General features: G+C 39.8%; 1 protein-coding gene across 2 annotated transcripts in view; it reads right to left on the minus strand.

The window, feature by feature from the left end:
- The window catches only part of LOC131251595 (nucleobase-ascorbate transporter 12-like), a 69709-nt gene that overhangs the window by 19372 nt on the left and 23827 nt on the right, over positions 1-26510 (minus strand). For both annotated transcript variants that reach the window (XM_058252418.1, XM_058252410.1), the window contains 5 exons: positions 25649-25784; positions 25405-25455; positions 24665-24952; positions 8080-8314; positions 3600-3886 (listed from right to left, as the gene is read on the minus strand). In XM_058252418.1, the coding sequence (XP_058108401.1) occupies positions 3600-3886; positions 8080-8314; positions 24665-24952; positions 25405-25455; positions 25649-25784 (997 nt within the window). The remainder of the gene's footprint in view (positions 1-3599; positions 3887-8079; positions 8315-24664; positions 24953-25404; positions 25456-25648; positions 25785-26510) is intronic.

The raw sequence follows: 26510 nt of genomic DNA on the forward strand, positions 1-26510 counted from the left end.
ATGTAGTTGCACCTGCTCCTAGAGCACTTTGCAAACCACTCATGCTTCATAACCTGGATGTTGAAGGCCTAGTTGGCATTGAACACACTTTTGAGATCCATGCAACATCACAGCACTAGACATTCATGAGCCTAAAATGTTCTACTAGGCACTCAGAAACATAGACATCTTGGGTCAAGAGTGGAGGCAATGTCCATTTCTTAGACAACACAACGACAACCTCTTTGGATGGGTTGGTGCATTTCTCGAGTAGAGTGCTCTTCTCTCGAGTATATGCTATTGATGGTGGAAGCAAAGTTCAAAGTGGGAAGGCCAGAGATGACAAGGCTCACTCCAATCGAGCCGGTGGCTAACAGAGTGGCGGTAGGGGTTTCGGCCATGAGGGACAAGTACTCAATCTCTCCCCCCTGTTTTTGGGTGCTTATGTGTTGGAATAGAAAGACAACAAACATGATGACACAAATAATAATAATAATAACAACAACAACAACAACAATAATAATAATAATAAAATGTGCGGTAGATTCAGTCGAGAAGATGGATCCTTTAGCTAGGCACGGCAGGTTATGATGAAAAGAATGGCAGAAAAGTAATCTAAAAGTACGGTCCTTCAATCTAGACCGCTTACAAGAGTGTTTTCCCTATTATGTTTCCTAGACTACTTTTGAGACGAGTGAGGTAGGGCATGGATTAGAGGTAGTCTGGAAGCAGGGTCCTACGATTCAAGGCACTTACAAGATGACACAACCAATCTCTAAGGAGACTTGCCGTAAGGTACTCAATCAGTAGCTTGAGAATGTCTAGAAGTAGTGTCCTACAACCATTAGCACTTGCAAGATGCTTCTCCCGTTATCTTCTCAAAGTTGGCCATTTATGGCGTTGGTACCAGAGAGCGGGGACAGCCCAATACCATAGTCTTCTTAATCTAAGTCCAAGATCTAGCGGTAACAATTATCTAAATGGGTACATGGGTTGCAAAGAGGGGACAGAAGTGACTATGGCCAAAACCGTGCATCCGATGACTCCGTCCTAAACATGGAATGTACAAAAATCTAGTCAAATCTGAAACTCAGTTGAGCCATATCATCTTAGAATAGTGCAAAATCACGCCTAAAACATCTAAAATCACTGTGGGGCCCACTTGAGTTTAGAAATCACTTGAAAGTTGGTGGAACCCCTCCTCTAGGTTGAAAAATACACAATGAATGGGTTGCATGTCTAAACAACAACTTGAGGGCCAGACAAACAATCAGGAAGGTTTTAACGGTTCAACGTCGACTCCCAATTGTTTCTTGTCATGTGCCCCACGAAAGTCATGGATTAGGCTACATTTTGGGCTCTAGGTCTAACAGGGGGCAACAAATCTAATGGAAAAGGTGAATGCCTGGCATATATCACGGTAAGGCCCACAGAGCTCGACTTAACTATAAATTGGGGTAAGGTTGACCTTGTAGGAACATTTCCCATATACATAGATACACGTCCAACCGGTTGGACCATAATTTATGGTCCACCCAACAAATAACTTCCAATCCTTCACTTGCGTGCAACATCCAACCAATCCAATAGATTACCCTAATAACTGGGATTACCAGCAAAAATCAGCCACATCCACTCACCTAGTGGATCACACTTGTATTTTGTTATACCTAATGAGTGGCTAGGACTATTTTTTGCACAAAGCTATCCTCATGGTGTGGACAACCTATTGAAAGGGCGCGCGCGCGCGTGCACACACACACACACGCAATCTATATATATGGGAAATGTTCCTATAGGTCGACGTTACCCTAAGCTATGGTTAAGGTCGAGCCCTAAGGGGCTGACCATGATGTATGTTGGATATCCAGCCGACCATTAATCGAGACCAATCCATGCAATGGGCCACTTGACAAAGAGCAGTTGAGGCGAAACACAGACCCTTGATTTCATGGAGGGCCCACGTTTGTTGTATATACCATCCAATCCAATGCACATTGAACATCCACCCTAGATGAAGGTATCCCGCATATATCAAGGATTGTTGACACTCCGTTGGACCCCTCAACAATTTCCTGACTTATGTGGCCCACCTGAGTTTAGGATTAGACTGATTTTTGGGCCCATGGCCAAAAGAGGGATGGCGGATCTAATGGATGGGTCGGATCTAGTGAACACATAATGGCGGGGCCCACAAACTGTTGTCATCGTATGCAGTGACAAAGTTACCATGGAATCATTTCTATAGGATTAGACTAATTTTTGGGCCCATGGCTAAATGAGGGATGGTGGATCTTATGGACGGGTCGGATCTAGTGAACACATCACAGGGGGGCCACAGAAACTGTTTTCATCATATATGGTAACAAAGTTACCATGGAATCATTTCTATCACATAGTGCTCCTAGTTGCATTAGGACACTTACACTATCCAATCAATTGACCTAGATTGTCCCTTAGGTCTAGCACATATTTCATGGGCTACCATATAAATATCATCTCTATCTTATCATCTCAAACATTTGATCAACAAATGTGGATGGCCAAGATTCGTGGAAAAAATGGATCTAATCAACAATCCATTCCCACACTGGATTGATTATGATTCTAAAGAATCACTTCTGTTAGGCCATCCTGACCATCCTATCCATGGGTCAGAAAAAGGATGACTATAGTAAGGCCAAATCAAGGATGGATTTGATTATCCAATCAGTCTTATTTTCACATAATAGCCCCTGAAAACAGTTCAGATCCATCTCTTGGACTGTTTGAGTTACCCAATGCAAATAGGAGCACATGTGAGAGCGCATGTAAGAGCGTAAATAAGAGCACAACACACACACAAGTGTAGTCCATGAATGTTACTGTATGCATGTCCAAGTCGATGTGCAGTATGCAGGTATACATGTGGTAGCACCATGTAAGTGCGCATATAGTTCTGTCAAGACACATGGAATGTATTCTCTGTTTGTCGCTGCATGCATGCCAATTTTGGGATATGCCAACATGTGCACATTACCACAAGCATGCATACATATTGGCGCATTGGCAAGTTCATGTGTGTCAACCATATTAGTAAACGCACATATATTAGCACACATGCACATCAATGAATGTAACTTTCTCCATGTATGTGCGTCATACCATATGTATATGCTGCCCTCAATTACGTCGATGTGTTATGGCTGTATACATGTATGAATAAATACATCAAAACATATTTGCATGTTTATGTACAACTGTTTATTCATGAAGCAAGTGCTTATAACTGTATGCACATGATATCTTGTGTACGTGCATCAATCCTTTGTTGTCCATGTATGTTTCATATGCATTCCTCTAAGAGGACTAAGTTAGGGGTTTGTGGATGTACCCCACAATGCAAATGATGGCAAGCACTCCAATGTTTAAGGGAGAGTAACAGATTGCACCATCCCGTAAAATGCAGATGGTGGGATGTGCTGAACTGGCCCAAAACCATGATGAGATGAAAATAGCTCCTGCACGCTTTCATCGAGTCCACATTTTAGGTAGCAACTGGGACAGGCTGTCCACATTTTGTGGTACATCCAAACTCCCATAAATATTCAGAAACTAAACATCGAGATAGAGATGCATACCCCGCCATATTTGCTACGGAAAGGTCCATGAGATGCCACAATGTATGGCTGAAAATATCTCGGTACTGGTGAGTTGGCGTTGGGAGCAACGCCATATTGCTGGAAGTATGCGGGTATTGATAAGGAAAAGAACAAAGAGAGCCCAACTATGATGATATTTCTGGAGCTTCCCGCTTCACTATAACGTAGATTTGACAAGCCCAGTGCCGCAAGCATCCCCCACATAAAACAAAGGAGAGCAGCAACCATGACATCAGGAATTGAAGCAAGAAAGCCCCCAACTTTACCTGTGAATGGCATCCACAAAGTACGAGGACTGTGAGATCAAAGACAGAAAGAGCAGAAAAAGAAGGGGTGAAAGAAACAGGAGTCAGTTCACACACCCACATGATTGTTAGGACAACAACAATTTGAAGTTACTACCGAAAGTAGGATCCAAGTCTTAAGCCCATTTTGCAAGTCTTAGCCCCACTAGACACACTTGTTAGCCCAAAATCATGCAGGTCCAATTGTCACATGGGTTTGATGTGAAAAATGGACGATGAAAGGAAATCAACTAATAGTGTACACTCAACATACAAGTGTAGCCCACCTGATGAACATATGCCTGATCTTTGGGCCACGGAGCACACATGGTGGTCTCACCTGATTTACATTTACGAAATTGGTACACGTGGAACGATTAGGATGTTTTTTTTTTTTTCCCCCGTTGTTCTTCTTTTTCATCTTGTTTTTTCGTTTCTTGAAAGGCAATGCGATTTTAGTCAGAAAGAGGCAACCAAAACGTCTCACAAAACTATATACATACATTTACATATATATATATATATATATATATATATATATATATATATATATATATATATATATATATATATATAGGGAAATGGTACTATAAGGTCGACCTCATGGGAACTTTCCATGAGGTCGAGCTGTGTGCGCCCCACCGTGATGTATGTCGAACATCAACACCGTGCATTTGATGGATCCCCTTAAGGTTATGGGACATCCCAAAAATCAGCCGTATACGGAACTTAGGTGGGCCATACCATCTAAAACCATGTGAAGACATGCATAAAACATATAAATGCACTTAATGGGGCCCACCTGAGTTTTGGATGCAGCTGAAACTTGGTCTGAACCATCATCCAAGTGGGACACACACAATGGATGGGCCGGATTTGTGAACCACATCTAGATTGGCCCAATAAATGATTATGAAGGTTTTAATGAGAGGGTAACCCCTCTCAACTGTTGTATGTGGTGTGGCCCACCCAAGTCAATGGTAGATGTTCGACACACATCATGGTGGGGCCCACACAGCTCGACCTCGTGGGAAGTTCCCATGAGGTCGACCTCATAGTACCATTTCCCTATATCTCTCTATATATAGGGGAATACTCACCTACACACCTTCTTATGTGAGCACCTTTGCACATGCGTCATGGGCACGGAATCTGAACGGTCCATGTGATGCGGAACCCCTTGAAACTCTATGAGCCCAACTTCTAGCCTGATCCAAAACTCTAGTAGGCCATAGCAAAGAAAAATGCAAATCAAGGGAGGAAACTGTTTCCTTTTTCCATGGCCCACCAGAGTTTTGTATCGAGCTTAAAGTTGGGTGTCGCATCATGTGGACCATTCAGATTCCGTGCCATGACACGTGTGCAAAGGTGCTCACGTAAGGCTCTCTCTCTCTCTCTCTCTCTCTCTCTGGTTCTATGCAGTCGACCTCATGGGAACTTCCCAAGAGGTCGAGCTGTGTGGGCCGACCGTGATGCGTGTCGAACATCTACCCCATCAGTCAGATGCACCATTCCAATGTGGGCCTCGGGCTTAAAAATCAAGTCAATCCACGACATGTGTGGGCCACATCACATACAAAAGTTGAGAGGGGTTACCCTCCCATTAAAACATTCAAAATCATTTGTTGTGCCCACCGAGATGTGGTTCACAAATCCAGCCCATCCATTATGTGTATCCCACTTGGATGAGGGGTCAGACCAAGTTTCAGACGCATCTAAATTTCAGGTGGGCCCCACCAAGTGCTTTTATATGTTTTAGGCATGTCTTCACATGATTTTAGATGGTATGGCCCACCTGAGTTCCGTATACGGCTGATTTTTGGGATATCCCATAATTTAAAGGGGACCCATCAAATTCACGGTGTTGATGTTCGACACGCATCCGGGTGGGGCCCACACAGCTCGACAGCATAGAACCATTTCCCATATATATATATATATATATATATATATATATATACGCATCCGGGTGGGGCCCACACAGCTCGACAGCATAGAACCATTTCCCATATATATATATATATATATATATATATATATAGAGAGAGAGAGAGAGAGAGAGGAATGATCACTTGTGCACCAGTGCACATATAGCTCTTTGCGCACCATGGTAAACGTGGACGGTCTTTTATCACATAAGATGTGTTGATGTCACCTAATTATGTGGGCCCCACCATGATGTATGTGTTATATCTACATTGTCCATCCATTTTGTGAGATACAATGACACCGATGGGGATATAATGACACCTACCATTGAAACCTTTCCAAGGCCCACCATAGTGTTTAATTGCCATCCAACCTGTTGATAAGGTTAAATAAATCTAGACTAAGGGATAAAATAAATGTCAGCTTGCCCAAAACTTTTATGCCCCATTAATGGTCAATCACCATTGTTTCATAAGGTTTGGTCCACCTAAGAATTGGATCTGCTTCATTTTAGGCTCATGCCATAAAATGATCTAGTAAAACGGATGAACAGCGTAGATATGAAATACATACATCAATTGGGCCTCATGGTAAGGGTGCATCGTCTTGGGGGAGGCCAGGGCTGCACCAAATCCATTCCACCCCCACGCCATCCACTCAAATGTGAATGCCTACAAAATGTTTGCTAGGTGTGGCCCACTGTAATGATCGTAAGAAATCCACCCCGTCCATCTATTTTTACAGATCATGTTAGGACATGAACCCAAAAATGAGGCAGATCCAAACTTCAAGTGAAGAGCATGATAGGAAATGGTGTTTTCCTATGAGGATTGAGTGTCCATTCGTGGGGCCACAAAAGTTTTTGATCAGGCTAATATTTCTATGTTTTTAGTTCACCCTAGTAGGAATGACTTAATGAACACTGTGGATGGCATGTGAACATCATGGTGGACACCAGGGAGATTTCAATGGTAGGCATTTCCCTACACTTTTTCATATCGTGTGGCCTACTTGAATTTTGGATCTACCTCATTTTGGGGTCTAGTGGCTAACATGATCTAGCCAAATGAATGGACCTGGTGGATTTCTCACAAACATCACGGTGGGCCCTACCCAACTTTTGTTGTTGGACGTTCCTGGAAAAGACTTTGACAGGCAATCCGCATCCCAAGGGGACAACGTTGGACAAGGAAGCTGATTGTGTGTATGCCACACACCATCTATGTCACCAAGTTTTGTGGGACCCACTATAATATGTGTTCTATCCACACCATCCATCTATTTGATGAGATTATTTTAGGGCATGCACCCAAAAATGAGGCAGATCTAAAATTTAAGTGGACCACACCATAGAAAGAAGTGGCAATTGAATGCCTAGCATTGAAAGTTTCTTGGGCTCAGACGTTCTAGTTGAAACCAGTAACTGTGTTTTCCATTCATCCAGGTCCGTGTAACTTTATGAACTAGTTGGATGGAAAATAAACATCATGGTGGGCTCTGGAAAGTTTTCAATGGTAGGTATCATTGTTCCCATGGCTTTCTGCAGTATGGTCTACTTAAGCATTGGATCTGCCTCATTTTGGGACCCATAACCTAAAATGATCTCGCAAAATGGATGGACGGTGTGGATATAACACATAGATCATGGTGGGGCCCACATAAATTAGGTGACACCAACACATCTTGTGGGAGAGAGTCTGAGGTATGATTTCCGCATGATGTCATATATTGTGGTGCGCGAAGAGCCATATGAGCACCGGTGATCATTCCTCTCTCTCTCTCTCTCTCTCTCTCTCTCCACACACACACACACACACACACAAACACACATCCAAAGGACAACCCAAGAAGGGCTTCAACACAAAGGCCCTAGCTACGAAATTGAGCTTGGCCATCCAAAACAACTCATCCGGAAATGTTAGGATCTAAAATAAATAATAATAATTAAAATAAATAAATAAACCTGTAGTTATAGAACAGCTCCCTTCTTCTCATGTTCAGCCATTACTTGACATAATTCATGTCAGTTTATCAGATTTCTTTATCCATATTCGAACAAGAATGAGAAATAACATCAACATTCAATTAACAGTTGCTACAATTCAGAGCATTAGGATTGCTGGGAATCAGTTTCAAGCTCCCAGCATCAATGTGGGCCCAATGCATGTTTGTGTCCAGAATGCATGTTTGTGTCCAGAATGCATAGTCAACCATTCAAATAGGAGGGTAATAGAAACTCCACTCACCTACAAGAGACAAGAGTATCAAAACAATAGCACCAAGCTCAACGGCTCTCCGACTACCCATTTTGGTCACAGCAATAGTGTGAACATTCTCAGTGAGGGTCGTAGACCCAGTTCCTGTGCCCCAGAGACCTGCTAAAACACTTGAAAGGCCCTCCAAACCAAGCCCTCGACTGAGAACACCAGGAGTTGGAGGTCTAGAAGCCACCAACAAGGAAGATGCATGGTATGATCCAACCTAGAATAAAGATCCATATTAAACATAAGGAAAAGGTAAATCAATATTCCAAGATTTTGTTTATCTCAAAATATTCAAGCATTTTCTGTGAGTAGTCACATAATGTACTGTATCACAATACAATCTATACAAGATCGAATCAAGAAACTTCAATGCAGACTGATGCAGTAAGATTGGAGAAGAATCTCGACTTCTTAAATCGAGGTTAGTAGGTACCAATTTTAAAACTCAAATCATTCACCAATGTGCCACAAATTGATCTCCAAACACCCCATGAATCACCATTAATGATAGAAACAGCAAATAAAAGGATAACTACACAGAACTGCTCCTTGAGAACACAATGGCATCACACCAACAGAGTATTGCATCCAATCGCAGGAAACAATAACGAACAAAGAAACCCATTGTAAGAATCTAAGGAAACAACATTCTTTCTTCAAAATAATCACCAACTATTCATAAAAGAGTCTTTACATGTTTACATAATTTTTCTCAAAGCAAAAGAAACCTTAATAAAATGCTAACCATCCACTACTAATACTAAGCATCTTTTCCGATAAAATACTTAAAATGACCAAAATATTCTTGATCAATCGAGAAAACTTCCAATATTTTTCTCCAGTGTTTACACCAAAGATTGAAAATCCGCCGCATGGTTGAACCACAGAAACAAAAAGCCAAACAGGTAGAAGCAACATGACTTTCTATAATAAAAGAACGACAAATCACCCAGTGGGTTGCAAGTTCTTTTTGTTCGAATTATTACAGGGAGTCTTAAAAGGATAAATTAGGAGTGACGTGTTCTTTTCTTTTTAACAGAATTTTTATTTAGAAGAGGACAAGAGGCCATAGAGCCAAAACAGAAAAGGATGAGATGAAGAATCATCTACCTACAAGAACACATTGAATCAGGATGCCCAATATATCTGGCTTTGTGAACAACCTGCCCAGGAGATTCAGCCTTGTTACAAAAGGACCTGTTGTTTCTTTCTTTCCGAACAGTGAAAAGGCTTGCTAAGGGTGTGCTTGGATTGCCCCTTACTACGGTAAAACAAAGTAAAGGTGTAATGATTACAGTGACACGTGGAGTCAGCTGATTTCTTCAATAAACAGCCGCACAATGATGCCGTTTGAATACATCATGACACTATATGGTTCTGATTTCGCAGGGATGTTTCCTACATTTGGATATTTGCAACCTCAGACCATATCAAAGGATGTGACTCATATGGTGCCCACCCCCGCCAGACAGACACTGTTTATAGAGTGGAGGCAAAGGTTGAATCGCATATTGTGATTCCACATGTATCATATAGCGCAACAGGAAGGTGAGTGTCAGAAAGCATCCCTGCGAAGATCGAGCTGGGATTCATCTCCCTGTCTCGGTTTGCACTGACAAGAGGGCTCGGTAAATAGATGACTCTGATTTCTGGCTTTTGCTCAGTGGAAACAAACATGTATAACATTTAATTATGACCACGTTATTACTCTTAACCATCGGAAAGGGCATTCCAAACATGCCCTAAGAGACAAAAACTCCGCAGATGTCCTTTTCTTCCCCTTTCAACCTCCCTTCCAAGTTTGGCCAAGAAAAGATTGTACGCCACCAAGCATTACCCAAACAACTACAAATCGACTGAAGAACCCCCACAAAATTTCAGAGGAGAAGCCACCATAAATTGAAAGGTGTTCCACAGTCTCCTCACCACAAGGGAAAGAATTCACACATTATGAATAATAAGATTTCTGCTTCACAAATTATTCACGGTGAGAACTTTAGCCCTTCGGTAATCAGTTGCAAGCAACCACCACAGGAGATACTGAGACTTGCCCTCTAAAGGGCTGTTTGAGCTAGCACTTGTTCACTTGCCACCCCCGCCAACAGGGAATAAAAGGACTTGACACGCATTTCTCTCTAAAATCAAATCCAAGAATCCCTTGAACTTTCACAAGGGCAATAAAGGAGGTCCAAGAGATGGAGAATCTCTGCAAATTCCACTTCCAGTAATGCCCAACCAAACAGCTTGGCCACCATTCATATTAAAAACCAGGGCGATATCATTACACTTTTGTCAACTGCCAACTGATATAGGCAGGGTATCTCATAACATAAAGCTCAAGAATCACACCCTATGTCTACCAAAACTGAGTTCACGAGCCATCACCAATGACACCATCCACTGGCTTCAAGAAAACATGTTTAATGCTGCAGACCACTTTTCACAGTCAAGAGGAGAGGAATCACTAGTGAACCATCCATTTGCACTTGAGGCGTATTTGCTCAGGTCACACTTCCCGTATGAACCACCTTCTGTCCCAAACCTTTAAAAAAAAAAAAAAGCCAAAGAACTTCCCGAGCAGGGCAGGATGCAGACAAATCTAAGAGATCTTACCCCACCCAAGTTCTTTGGTTTGCAAACTTACACCCATCCCAAAAGAAGTTACTAATGCTTACCGGTTGTTCCTCTCCGCAGACAATCACTTTGGATCTTTACCAACCTGTTAATCACCCTAGTTGGGGATTTGAACAATGAGACATGAAGTTGATTGGCATATTCAAAAGTCATCGAGTTGACAAGAGGTTGTGGCTCCAAAAGATAAATATCTTCTTTTACAATACAACAACTTTCTTTCAACCCTCTCTCTCTACCACTGCATCACATAAGTGGATTGGGGGCACCCACCTAGTTATCTCTTCTTGGTCCATCCAAATCCCCATAGTTTGATTGGTTTCACTAGGGGTGGCAGTGGGCTAGATGGCCCAGCCCTATAGGGCCAAGGCCTGGGCCCCAAAACTTGGTCTAAGGCTAGGCCCGAGCTTGAAAACCAGGCCTGGTGCTCAGGCCAGACAAAGCCAAGGCTAATACTGATTAGGCCAGCCCAATCCATTATCCCTATTACTAATTATAACTACAAGTGCCCAAATGGACCAGGGCTGGCCTAGGGCCAACTCGGACCAGCCCTGGCCTGGCCCATTACCACCCCTCCATTGCACTTTTTTGGAGATTGATCTTTAATCTAGATACTACTAAAATGCATACAATCTCCATACTACAAATTTTCCACATGCTACCTTTCATGGTTATTGAATATTTTTTATGATATGGCCATATCAACCATATTATATTCCTATCAGCCTACCCTAATATGCAATACGGGGATGCACATCTAATAAATAAATAGAGAGAGAGAGAGAGAGATGGAAGATATCGGCCCATGTCTGCTGATACAGGCCATATCAGTGTCAATCATGGTGTGTCATAAAGGCCGTTACAGGGTTGTAAAGGCCGTTACATAAAGGTAACGATGGTAACCGTTACACGATATGGGATCGTAACGGCCGTAACAGCCGTTATAGAATAAAATGACCCGTAATTGCCATTAACGACACATTACATCCCCTATAAAGGCCATAATAACCCCGTAATGGTCTATTACAGGACATACATAAGTTTTTCATACTTTTGAATCAACATTATGGGGCAGATACAGGTTTTTCGGTGGTTTTTTCAATAAATAAAAAATTAAAAAAGAAAGACCGTGACGGCCCTTACGGGGCCGTAACAGCCGTTATGCCCCGTATCGTAAAGGTAACGGTAGTGGTCGTTACGGCCACCATTACCGTTACGAAACACCTTGGTCTCAATATGGGGCCCATAGAGCCATAATGGCTCTATTTCAAAAAAAAAAAAAAATCAATTATTTCCAAATTTTTAACTTGTTCCTTCATTTAACCAAAGAGGAAGCTTAAAAGGTTCAAGGTATAATAGATATGGGCTTATTATGGATATCAAAACACAATATTTGGGTGACATTCGACGAATCGAAGCAAAATGAACCATTTTGGGTTATTAAAAAAAATAAAACTAGAATAAGAAGCAATCACTTCGTTTTCATGTTTTTCTTCTTTTTGTTGAATTTTAGTATAATGGACACTAACCTATCAAATCAGGCTTTCAACAGCTCAAAAACAACGGACAACATTCTTATCAAAGAACGATCTGATATGCCATTGAAACATTTTAAAATTGAAAGATTCCAGTGTTTCACATTTTTCCTCTTTTTCCTAATAATTTTCAAATTATTTTGGACAAAAAAAAGAGTTTCATCCAATACGGGTCCAAGACCCCCCTTATAATATCATTTTTGGGCCCGGCCGATAAATCATCTGATAGTGGTATTCAATACCTTGTTGCATGTTTGGATCAAAAAAGAAAATCGTGTCGTCTGCAAACTGAAAGTTGGAAATGGCAAAATCAGCGCTCCCAACCTTGAGACCCTTAAGGGCCTGTTTGGATAGCGGTATTAAATAGGATGGAATTGTATTAGATGGAATTAACATCATTTATTGCACAACGATTACATGTCTCCAATATGGGTCCAATCCCCTACTTGGGATCAAATTCTTCCCTTGAGAAATACACTGTATTATGTGAAGTCTGCGTTTGGTGGACCATGGAATTGTAATCAACGGACCACATTTTACAATTGAGGTCGGTCACATGTGCGTATATGCAGCTTGAATGTCACGTGTAAAGGGTATGTATGGATGGACGGTGTAGATAAAACATGCGCATCAATGTGGGGCCCACAACTGTATTGGATTTCGAAATCCACCAGAAATACTGTAGTATCCACCATTGGCATTGGAATATGTGATACCGGGGTTAATCCAAGCCTTTCTGTTGCTATCAAACACCAAATGGAATTTGCAAGGGCAAATGCAATTCCATCCCATCTAATCCCATATAATACCATACACCAAACAGCCCCTAATAAGACTCCATTTGCTTCCACCAACATTCAGATTACACTTCAACAATCACCACGAACAAGACATAGGAGAAGTCCCCTAACCTAGGATCCTAGAACCCCTAACAAAAGCTTTAGGAGACTTGTTGACAACCACCAAGAAACAAGCCCAGCCCACGCATTCTTGCATCCATTTTCTCCATTTCACACCATAACCGACTCTCCTTAACATGTCGTTTAAAAAATCCTAATCCACATGGTCATATGCCATCTCCAAGTTAAGCATGCAAATAATACCAAGCATTCCCTCTCTAAAATTGAAACCAATGCACTCATGGGTAACAAATTCCCCATCAAGAATATACTTACAAAAGACAACAACCCCTTGAGATGGAAATGTAACACTGCAAAAGGCTTTCCTTGGACAGTGCACAAGAATTTTCACCAGAATTTTGCAAGGACTGCAGATAAGGCTAATTGGCCTGAAATCCCAAAGGCATTCTACACCCTCTTTCTTGGGAATAAGAGCAAATAAAAACACCCATATACTTTTAGAATTCCCACATAAAATTCAGCCACAAAAGCAAAGAGATCATCTTTCTTCCCACCAACACTTGAAAGAAGGCTAAAGGAAAGTTGTTAGGACCCGGCATCTTATCACGACCCAACTTGAACACTGCCAATTAAATCTCTTATTTGCTAAAAGGGCTTTCAAGCCAAACAGCCTCTTCTTCTTTGATTTGATCAAATTAAAGATTATTGATTTTAGGCCTCACCCAATTCTCTTAGGGCCTGTTTGTTTTTTCAAAGCAATGGGAAATACACGGTAAATAGTAATTATTACGATTTCACCGTGTTTGGAAATTCATAGGATTTTGTGCCTTTGAAATTGGTTCAAAAGAGATAATTTTAATTTTTGAACTGCAAGGTAATGCATATGATATATCCATTCCGTCCATCTGTTTTATTACAATATTTTGGAGCATGAGACAAAAAATGAAGCAGATCCAACACTCAAGTGGCCCACGCCAAAAGAAACAGTGGCCCCACAAAGTTTTTAACGGTAAGTATTCGATTCCCTTTTTTGTATGACGTGGTCCACTTGAGTATTGGATATGCCTCAATTTTTCACTCATGCTATGAATTCAACTGGAATAATGGATGAATGGTGTGGATAAGCGAAATGCATCGCAGTGGGACCCACAGATATTTTGTAATATTCTTAGTTTTCATGTCAAAAAGTAAGCAGTCAAATTAGGTAAGTTGTAAATGCACGGGGAAATAATTATTACTTTTTTACACGGTATTTACCAATTCACAGAAAAATCAAACACGCCCTTAAGTATGCAAGTCAGAAACAATGTTTCAAATAGCATTCATAGCATAGCGGTAGTGTACGCTACATAGCGTAGCGTAGTCGTAGCGCTATGTAGTTTAGCTAAATAGCGTAAATCCCCTGTAGCGTACTACAGGGATCGTAGCGTAAGCTACAACTACGTAGAGACGGTAGCGTACACTACAGTGTATTTTTATTTTTAATTGAAGAGTGACGAGAAAATTTATTTTTATTTTATTTTATTAGTTTTGTTTGTTAAAAATAGTGTAGAAATCATATTATTAAATTTTATTTTTTTTTAAAGTTAAAATGTAAAGTTAAAATGAAACATTTCTTTGTTTACTTTCACTTAAAATGACTTTGTGAAAGTTGGTGTGAAACTCACACGCTAAAAAACCTTTAAAACTAAACTTAAAAGAAAAAGAGTTTCTAAAGAGGGTTTTCGAAAACTCCTTTGTATAGATGACATCTGTATTGTACTTAATACTCTTTACATGTGGGATTGTTATTTCTTTTCATACTTGTGAGTTGTGACTTGTTTTTTCAATTAGACATTATTAATTAAAGTGGTTTGATTCAAAAAAATTTAAGTGGTTTGCTTAGAAAGTTGTTGATGTGATAATTATTTGATTTGGTTTATAACTTCATATGTGGATTGGCTTTTGATAAATGATAATTAATAACTTAATTGAATGTGCTTATAGTTGAAAAAAATGAATCATCTTTTAGGCATTTTTATATTTTTTGTTTTTTTCTTACTATATATTATATTTTTCTCAATATTTAAATTATAAAAAATAGAAGTATCATGTAGCTTACACTACACGCTACAGAGAATTGAATGCTACGCAACACGCTACCACAATTAAAAACAATGGTCATGGTAGAAGTTAACAATGGCATTGCATGTCGCTTAACACTCATCAATTCTTTCCCTGTTAATGAGGAGGCTCGATATCTTGTTGTAGCATGCACTATTCTGTGAAAGTAGTTCGTGGTTTTTGTGCTCCACATTTAACCATAACGCCACCAATTGGTGCTTTCATTTGATTTCTTCTTCCTTGGCCTTTCTACTAAATTATAGCTTCATTTGTGTCCATCTATATCTGTACTCTTCTGATAAAAGCCCTGCCACTTTCTTCGGATGGATTTCTTGATCTGATCTAACACCCTTTAGTTGCCCACACATTTCCGAAACGCTCCTTGCTCCATTTTTCTTTGCTTTAACATTCTTAGGTTTTGCATAAGCCTAAATCCAGCCCAACCTAACATGTGAAATGACCTCCACCAATCCTTTACAAGATCAAAAAAGCCCTCTTCTTCCAACCACATTTGGATGTGAACAGAACATGGCCCCACACGTCAACGATTGATTCCACAACTATGGGGCAGTGATTCAAACTGGGCATGGCATGACATTTTACTTTTTGCTTTTTTGTGTTTGACATCTCGTCTAGTCTCTGGTTTCTCTGATGTTTTATATGTTGCTTTCATGTTCGACACCTTGTCTAGTCTTTGGTTCCTTTGATGTTAAGTTATTTAGTCACATGCGCTCTCAACTGAGATGGTCATCGCTGAGATAATACTACACATTTATTTAAATAATTTATGTCAGAATTGAGATATGAAAGGCGGTTGGATTCTTTTTTTCAACATTGATCCAATTGCAATGGCAATCAGTTCCACCTAAGGGATAAAAAACAATGCAGATTCACTGGCACATCCAAACAAGCTATAAGAGATGTGAAAACAGCAAACAAAAGCATGAAATGAATTCAAAACTACAATAAAAACCAGCTACAGGCATGCATGCATGTATTGAAGGCAGAACCATCCGTGGCTCTTATAGAGCTGAGAGCACTCAACTTCCAGGGAAGCATTCTAAGTAGGTAATAACAATTGCAGGGTAGTACTAGTGATAAATAGAGCCAAAAATTTTGCATGCTGTAGCTGCTATGTATTGTGTCATTGTATTCCTTTAAAAGAAAATAACTGCCTCTATCATCATCTCATGTTTTAGTGGATACTGATTGTGTCATTGTATTTTTCTGAAAGAAAATAACTGCCACTCTGATCCATGAAACTCATTCTAGGTTAGCTAAATTCATGCATTCTTTTGGTCGTTTGCAAATTGTAGGGATATGTCATTCATTTGCAATCATCATCATATTCCTTTATTTTCATCATCATCAACATTGTCCTCATCCATCATCCGATCATCTTCATCCTTGCCATCCTCATCATCATCATAACCTTCATCCCTCATTTGTCGTTCACATCCATCATCTCCAATTGTCATCAACAACATCGTTGTCGTCGTCATTTTCCAATTGTCACTCATCACTGTCCTCATGGTCATCCTCATAATCATTGTTGCCATCATCCTATCCTCAAAGTTACTCTCATCCTTATATCATTCCCATCCTTGTCCTCAATGTCTTTGTCACCATCAACGTCGTCATTATTATCATAGTATCCTCATTGAGCTATTTGAACTCAGTTCAATAAATCTTGTTTGCTAACCACTCCCATCTAACACCCAATCGTCTTTCAACAAGCCTTCATCATCATCATCATCATCATCACCATCACCATCCCTTCTCACAACCTCAATCTAGTCCTATGACAACTTCTATATAATAGCACTATTGTCGTCACTGTATTTGTCTGAGGCCATGTCCAGCTATTTGCACTCATCTCTAGAAATCTTGTTTTGCCAATTCGTCATATTTAACACCGTATTTTATTCAACAAAACAGCGTATCACTTCTCACCTCCTCGATTCAAGTCCTCAATCTTACCCTCATCCTCCTTGCAAGCTCTTCAACCTAAATTGAAGTTCCATGCATGCTAGAACTCCAATTTTCATAGAACTTGGCAATTCCATTCCAATCTGCTCTCCGTCATTTTTTTTTTTTCTCCAATTGGGGCTATTCTTACGATGCTTTGGATGACCTCAATCTTAATTCTCTATCATTCAATATGGAATCTTCCCTTCCAATTGTCCATAGCCATGGCTAGCTATTTGGGGTCAGCTCTACAAATTTGTTTGACCAATTAATCCAATCTAACACCCCATTCACCTCCTCGATTAAAGTCCTCCATCTTCCCCTCATCCTCCTTTGAACTTTGAAGCCCTTCAACCTTAAACAGAGTTCCCTTCTTATTAGGGTTGTCTCTGATTTTCATACCCATGGCCATTCCATGTCAATCTGCTCACCATCATTTTTATCCTACTCAGTCTACTCTTAGGCTGCTTTGGATGACATCATTCTATCAACAGTCATGCTCAGCTCCACAAATCTTGTTTTGTAAAGTACGCCAATCAAACACTACATCCTCGTTCAACAAGACTTCATATCCCTTCTAACCTCCAAAACCCCACGTCCTAAATCTTCTCCTCATCCGCCTTCCAACCCTTCCTCCTCACTAGAGTTGTCTCCGATTTGTATAGCACATGACCATTCCTAGTCAATCTGCGCTCCATGATTCTATCTCCAATTGGGGCTACTCTTAGGCTGCTTTGGATGACCTGATTATTAATTCTAGTGTTCACATGGAATCTTACCCTCTAATCGCCAGTAGCCACATCTACCTATTTGGGGTCGAGTCTACAAATCTAGTTTCACCAATTAGTCCTGTCTAATGCGCTATCCTCATTCAACAAGATTTCATATCCCTCCTCTCCTCCTCGTTCTCTGTCCTAAATCTTCCCCTTATCCTCCTTCAAGCCTTCAAACCTAAATCAGAGGTCCCTCCTTACTGGGGCTGCCTCTAATTTCCATAGCCATGGCCACTCCGTGTCATTCTGCTCTCCAACATTTTCATCTGCTATTAGAGCTACTCTTATGCTACTTTGGATAACCCCTTTCTGTCTATAACCACATCTATCCATTTGGGGTCAGCTCTATAAAACTTGTATCACTAGCTCATCATATCTAACACTTTATTCTTGTTCAACAAGACTTCATATCCCTTCTCACCTCCTCAATCCAAGTACTAAATCTTCCCCCCATCCTCCTTCCAAGCCCTTCAACCTTAATCAAAATTCTCTCCTTACTGGAACTGCCTCCTATTTTCATAGGACTACTCTTTGGCAACTTTGGATGACCTTGTTCTATCATTAGCCATGTCTAGCCACTCCAGGCTGGATCGACAAATCTTGTTTTGCCAATTAGTCCTATCTAACATTGTATCCTCGTTCAAGAAGACTCCATATCCTTTCTAACCTCCTCAATTGATATCAAAAATCTCCCCCTCGTCCTTCTTCCATCCAACCAACATTTATCAAAGTTTCCTTCTTACTAGGGTTGTTTCTTATTTTCATAGAACATGGCCATTCCAAGTTAATCTACTCCATTTCTATCACTTATTGGGGTTACTCTTAGTTGCTTTATTAGATGACCCCATTCTAGTGGTGGCCATGTCTAGCTAGTTTGGGTCAACGCTATAAATCTTCTTTCACCAATTAGACCTATCTAACACTCTTTATATTTTTTTAACAAGACACCATTATCCCTTCTCACTTAGGATTCGTGGGGTTAAGGTTTGCATAAGAAGCTAAAGTTGTTGAAAGTCTGAAAAAAAAGAGGTTCTCGAAGCTTGAGAGAAGGAGATGGCCAAAATTCTTAAGGAAGTCCATGCCTCGAATGTCAAGGAGGGGGAAGACATAACGGATGAGGAGAAGGGAGGCGCACAAAGCTATATCCATAAAATACTCAAAATGGCTCGAGGAAGAGGAAATCAAATGGAGACGGCGTGCAAGAGAGGTATAGCTGATAGGAGGCAAGAACGCGCGGTTTTCTCACAACATAGCAAGTGCAAGAGCTAGAAACAACAACATCGACAACTAAGTGGAGGAGGGCAGAAGGTTAGAAGAGAGGTTGCGAATTTGTGATGCTATCATTCAGTATTGTAGGGAGTAATTGTCCAAGAATGCAATCAGCCTCGGCAAGACAATCTGGGTTCTGGACGACTGTCAAATGTAGAAGTAGCATCTCTTGAAAGGTCAATGACAGAAAAGGAGATCAGGGAAGCTATGGTTCCTTGGGAAGGGGCAACACTCCTGGCCGAGATGGCTTCCCTTTGGCATTCTTCCAATCGTTTTGGAATGTAATTAAGGACGTGTTCACTTTTTTGAAGGAGCGTCTTTCATTGCGAATCAGTTCCCAATGTGAGAGTGGAGTCTTAAAAGCCTTCAAGCCCATAAGTATAATAGGGAGCCCATACAACATTTTAGCGAAAATCTTTGCTACACAATTCTAAGAAGTTATAAGCGAGCATTATATCAAAGTACTAGGGAGCCTTTGTGGCAGGAAGGCAAATTACGGATAGTGCCTTCATTGCCCACAAGTGCACCAACTCCAAGCATAGAGAAGAAAAGGCAGAGATCGTTTGTAAATTGGACATCAAAAAGGCCTACGACGATGTCCATTGGAAATTCTTAGACTAATTGTTGGATAGGATGGGATTCAAGCAGAAATGGAGTTGGATCTAAGGTTGCATAAGGTCAATTGTTTTTTCCATTCTCATGAACGATCTCCAAGAGGCTATTTCAAGGCAAGGGGATCCTCTCTATCATCGCGGAAGCTTTTAGTCGTACGATAGATAAAGGTCAGGCAGCCAATCTCATTAGCAACTTTAAGGTGGCGAAGGCAGGAGCTCAACCTTCTCATCTTCAATTTGCAGATGACAACATCCTCTGCTCCAATGTTATAACAAGCATGGAAGACAACTTGCGTAAAGTTATTTGGTGTTTTGAGGCAGCTTCAGGATTGAAGGTCAACATCAACAAAAGTGAAATCCTAGGTAGCTACTTGGATAAGGACGACGTTTCAAGGTTGGCCAAGGTGTTTGAGTGTGAGGTTGGATCTTTTCCTTCAACCTACTTAGGCCTTCCGCTGTGCATCAAGAAGCCTGCCAAGCATCTACAGAACAAGGTGATCGAGAAGATTGAGAGGAAGTTGTCCACGTGGAAAAGCTAGTACCATTCTCTTGGAGGTCATCTAACCCTAACTAAGGTTGCCTTCTCTTGTATGCCGTTGTACCTCATGTCTTTCTTTAAGTGCCCATAATCTGTTCTGGATGGGTTAGGGAGGCTAATGAGAGATTTTATTTTTTAAAATTTTTTTGGAGGGAGCAGAAGATAAGCAAAAGTTCCATCTTTTGAGGTAGGAGGAGGTCAGTAAGCCTATGGATCAAGGTGGAGCAGGCATTAGGGAATTACAAATCATGACCAATGTCCTCCTAAGAAAGTGGCTATGGTGATCCAATACTAAAGAAGGGTGGACGTGACGAGAGATCATAGCAAGCATGGTACTTAGGCTAGGGGATGGGGAATGGAGTCCTCTCTTGATAGGGCTTCCTACACCGGGAAGTCAATTGCTTGACTCATGTTGAAGTTTAAGGCAAGCAACTCATTCAAGATTGAAGATGGAATATGAGTTCGATTTGATGTTTAGAGTGGTGAAAGACCTACGCAAGAAGATTTTCCAAGGTTAGTTTGTTTGGCACCGAATAAGGAGGTTAATGTTGTTGATTGCTTCTCTTCTTGTGACATCTCATCGGCTTGAGCACCTCCACATAGAAGGGACTTGTCGGAAGAGGAATTGGAAGATTTCACCCAATTAATAATTCGATTGCAACCCTTGTTCCCTCAGTTGGAAGGAAAGACTTGGCGTGGCGTACTCGTAGTTTGTCCAGTTTACAGTTCGCTCTTTCTACAGGATGCTTTAGGTCAATGGGTCAAAAGAGAAGCATGAACATGCTTTCTTCTTCTAGCACTATGGCACCCCTCCTAAGGTTGTTGCTTTCGCTTGGTGGGGAGGCAAAAGGTGTTGGCGATTGATAATCTCCAAACGAGAGCTATGATTATCCCAAACATATGTGCTGAGTCCATAGACCCATGGGTCATGTTGTGCAATGTAGGCAATCTTTTGTGGGCTTGGCATGGGAGAGGGGTAGGAAAGGAGGGCAAGGCGATTTGGCGTCTTGTCCTTCTGGCTTTGTGGTGGGTCATTTGGGGGCAAAGAAATAGCCAGTGCTTTAGAAATAGAGGGGCCTCGATAGAAGAGGTGATGGGTAAGGCAAGGTGGAGGTGTCAAGGTGGAGGTGATCAAATGGGCTTCTCTTTAGGAAGCCATTACTAATTGTAATATCTCCTTTTTGGGGCTATAATCTGTCTAGGCTTCCCTTTTGTATTCTTTTCCCTGCTTAGCCCTTGCTTTTGTGAGCTCTCTCAATAAAATTTTCGTCAATCTTCAAAGGGAAAAAAAAAAAAATCCCTTCTCACTTTATCTCATATTTGGGGCTACTCTTAGCTACTTTGGATGACCTCATTATGTCAATAGCCATGTCAAGCTAGTTGGGGACAACTCTACAAATCTCATTTCACCAATTACTCTAATCTAAAGTTTTGTCTTCCTTAAACAAGACTCCATAACCCTTCTCACCTCCTCAATACAAGTCCCAAACCCTCCCCTCATCCTCCTTCCAAGCCCTTCAACCTTAACTGAAGTTCCCTCCTTAATGGGATCGTTTTCAATTTTCATAGCACATGTCCATTCAATGTCGATCTACTCTCCATTATTTTAACCACCTATTAGGAATACTCATAGTCAGCTTTGGATGACCACATTCTTAATTCTATCATTCCTACTCTTCCCACACGTCTATCTCAACATCTTCATCTTTGAAATGTTCATCCATTGCTCAACACTTTGCGTACAGCATATCCAGTCTAAAGGCAGCCCTTTAAAAAAATAAAGATAAATAAATATTCCAGGCTAACATTCTTTCATCTTTCAACAAGACTCCAAATTCCTTCTCACCTCCTCAATACAAGTCCTAAATCCTCCCTTCATCCACCTTTAGTGTTGTCATGTCCGATCGCGTAATCGATTATCAAGTGAAGTAACTCCTCAACCATCAAGATATCACTTCTCAATAAAAAATTTAAACTTTTAATAAGTTGTTGACTTGTTGTTATTTGTTACTTGTTAATGAATTAGAACTTAGAAGATGGGTTAGTGTTAAGTGTGACTTATTGATTATTATATTTATGTAACTTGGGTACTAATTACACAAATCATAATGAAACAGATAATTTAAAAAATAAAAATAAAAAACCAAATTGGATCACATCTACTAATTATATAATGTAAATCTTAATTTTGTAGATTTTTTTTCTTAATTTTTCCCATTAAAAAAAAAAAAAAAAAAACTTCGCGATCGCTTATGCGATTGTTGGATCCCATAAGCGATCAGCCGATCACACATAGGCGATCGCTTAGGATCACTTGTGCCATTTAACAACATTGTCCACATTCAACCCTCGACCTTAATTGAAGTTCCCTCCTTACTAGGGTTGTCTTCGATTTTCACAGCACATGTCCATTCAATGTCAATCTACTTCCATCATTTTTACCTCCCATTGAAGATACTCTTAGGCAGCTTTAGATGGCCTCATTCTTAATTGTAAAGTTCCTAGTCTTCCCACACATCTATCTCTACATCTTCATCTTTGAAATCACCATCCTTTGTTCACTTTGCCTCCTAATTTCCTAACACTTTGCATATAGTATATCCAATCCAAAGCTAGACCTTAAAAATAAAATTAAAAAATTAAAAATTAAAAAATTAAATAAAAAAAAAAAATCCTTCCATTGACAGATGCGGCAATCACACAATGCTCAAAAGACATCTCAACTTCATTCATATAGCTTAAAAGTATGACAGGGATGCATCTAATTGCATATTAGATGTAAGTAATCACATAGAAGAGTTTTGAAGATTAGTAACATGAGGTTTGCCATTTCATCATGCAAATATACACAACACCGCCATAAGTTGCTGGATGTCCCAAAGGCATCAAACATTTGAAGCAATCATTAGGGTGGGTCATCTTGTAGATGCTGCCGCTAGCCCAAAATCAAGCCAGTCCACTAATCAAGTGGAATACAATGTATGAAACAAACAAGGTAATCAATAATAGTAATGACTAATGTAATAGCCAGCCATTGGACTATTATGTTATGGCCTGTAACAGTCGATTTTTTTTTAAGAAAAAAAAAAGGTTAAAATACTAGAAAAGTATTATAAAAATAATAAAATAATAAAAAAACAAAAAAGAAGAGGATTCCAAATATGTATTCTTTTCTGATTTTGGACATGTTCATGATAGTGTAACAGGCCATTCTTTCGTAAGAATGTTGTTTCAGGCTTTACTTAGACTGACTTCAAAAGCCTGAGGAAAATATTCTTCTAAAAAAAAATCCATCACTATTCATCTAAAAAAGACCAGAAAGTACCAAAAAATAGAAGAGAGATTAAAAACATTAATCAGTGCTGATCTAAACTCGACAAATGTATTTAAACAATCAACACTCCAAATATTTTACAAAAAAATTAAACTAAATTAAAAACAAACAAAAAAAAAAAAAAATTTGAAAAATTATACAAGCATAGCCAAATATTTTACAAAAATTAAAACAAGCAAAAATACAATACACACACACACACACATGGCCAAATCAAACTCAAATCTAGCAAGATTTGGTTGATTTGGTAATATAATGTTGAATCAATACATTTGCAGCTAGAAAAAAAAAAATAGAGAGAATTTTTAACTATTTTTATTTTCCCAAATTTAGCCCCGAATCTTCAATTTTTTTAAATGGCTTAAATCTTGTGTTTTAATCTTCGAAAATTGCGCAAATCTAGTAAAAAATAGGTTAAAAAAAGCTTCAAGAAGCAAAATTGTCAAAAAGATAAGGAAAAATGGAGGGAAAATGAAAACAGACCCAAAAAAGGACATACATGTTGCGCCTGGTCATAATGGACTGTTACAGGCCCAGGCCAAAATTTTTGACATCAGCCATTAGGACCCATATCACATAACGGCCTGTGCCGTAGCATTTTTGTATACCTAAAATGGACAGCCAACTTTCTTTAACCATCCATTTGTTTCGTAAATTATGGTTCACCTGAAGCGGGGACCATCTTGATTTTTAGGTCAGGGCATCTTCAGGACAATGGACCTCATGATGGCTGGGATGTTCAATACACTTGGCATCATGGCACATTCAGCTATGGGTAAAGGGGCTGGTGTGTGGAATTAGCAAACCTCCAGTAATACAGTATGTGCAAGCCTAATCCATTCATAATGAAATATCTGATAAAAATCATAACAAGGATAATTAAACCAAAAAAAAAAAATGTCCAAAAGCAGCCAAACTGTAAACAGAAAATTGGACACTCACTGAGTCAACTGATGCAATTATGGATACTGCACACATAACAATAGCCATTTTCCAGTCAAAGACAGGCACACCCCACTGTAACGGGTATGGAAATCTAAACCATGGAGAAGATTTCAGTGCACGAGAAGTATCCACACGGCAATGTTTCATCCTTGAGACATGCTTTCTGCAGGCATCGGATATAATATTTGAAGCAGGTACATTAATATCACAACCTTTGTAGTTGTAGGCCCCAGCTTCCGTTAGAAGGAAAGCGACGGCCCATGTGATCGCCAGGCCCAATGGAACCTGTAAATTTATGCCTCAACACAATCACTAATCAACAAATAGTGTTCCTTGACAAGTTTCCACACATTATTTACCTCATATAGCACCATAACAAGCATGTAATAGAAAATAGAAATGAAATAGCTGCTCGCATAAGTAGGGTTCAGCATCCACGTGTGTACACAATCAGGTAGGTGCCCCTGAATGGACTTGGAAAAAATGAAATGGGCTAACATAGTCATCGCGTGGGCCACACGAGTATACAAAAATAGATGGTTAAAAAAATTGACCAGCAGCCCACATGTGATGAACACTTGTGACCCACTTGATATTGGACTGACCTGATTTTCTGGTCCACTATGCCACTGGACCATGTGATCAACTATCCCGATCTCAAAGCGCACACCATTGGCATGTGTGGGGATAGTAGTATTTAGAAGAAAATATACTACGACTCCATAGTAAAGGCTTACCGCATAGATTAGAAATATTCGATGACCAAATACTGATACCTTACGAAGATACTGCAGGAAAATTGCAAAGGAAAACTATTAGATATTTTGGCATAAAATTGTGACATCAACAAATGTTGAACAGAAATAGGCACAATGAGCAGTAATAAAAGAAACCACAAAAAGGATACCAAATAAAAGTAAAAAAAAAAAAAACACAAAACGATAACATAAAAAACACAAGCAGCAGAGCAGTGATACTCACAAGAGAAAAAATAATGACCACCAATATCTGTAGTATACCAATCTCCAGGCACGTACCCACTTGAGGAAAACCATAACTAAAAAATGAAAGTCCAACAGCTGCAATGGTTGGGGATAGAACCACTGGATTGATCAACCTGAGAAAAAATACCGATTGCAGAAGCATGAGATCAAGGCATTCTATACATAGAGTCCACAAGTCAGCACAGTACAACTTCAGAACAAATCCATCATAATTCACTATTCAGAAGCTATTACGATTCAATGAACACAAATTCAGGAGTTATAATTTTGGTATTTTACCATCTTCATCTACAATGCAAAAGCAGAGGAAGATTGAGAAACAAAGAGTAAAAAAGAGATGAAAAAACAGTTGTTGGAAAGGGTTTGGTAAGGTCCAACATTAGAAATAAATATGCAGGCTGCTGGTTCTCAATCTTTTATCGAAGGCTTTATTTCACATTTGATAGGTTATTCAGTTACCTTACAAAAGGCCTAAGATCGTGCAATTCAAACAAGAATTGAGAGAGTTATGGCCCATTTACTGATAGGGTATAAGGTAGTTACAGGATTAAGGGGTATAGTTATCTTAAGTAAATTAGGTAGGTAGGATCAGATATAATGGATAACTAGGAATGTATTTGGATTTCTTTTAAAATATAGAGGAAAAATAAACACATAAAACCTATCATAGAAGAAGATGGCTGATGTTTATTGAAGATTTCTCACATGAACCCATTATTTCTCCCCTCGACTCTTTTCAAGGAGCCCTTTTCTCCTTTCCTATTATTGACTTATTCTTCCATTTCCCCACATCAAGATCTTTACTTAACATTTTTTTGCTCAAACTTTTATGCATATAC

Source organism: Magnolia sinica, chromosome 1, assembly GCF_029962835.1.
Source record: "Magnolia sinica isolate HGM2019 chromosome 1, MsV1, whole genome shotgun sequence".
NCBI lineage: Eukaryota > Viridiplantae > Streptophyta > Magnoliopsida > Magnoliales > Magnoliaceae > Magnolia > Magnolia sinica.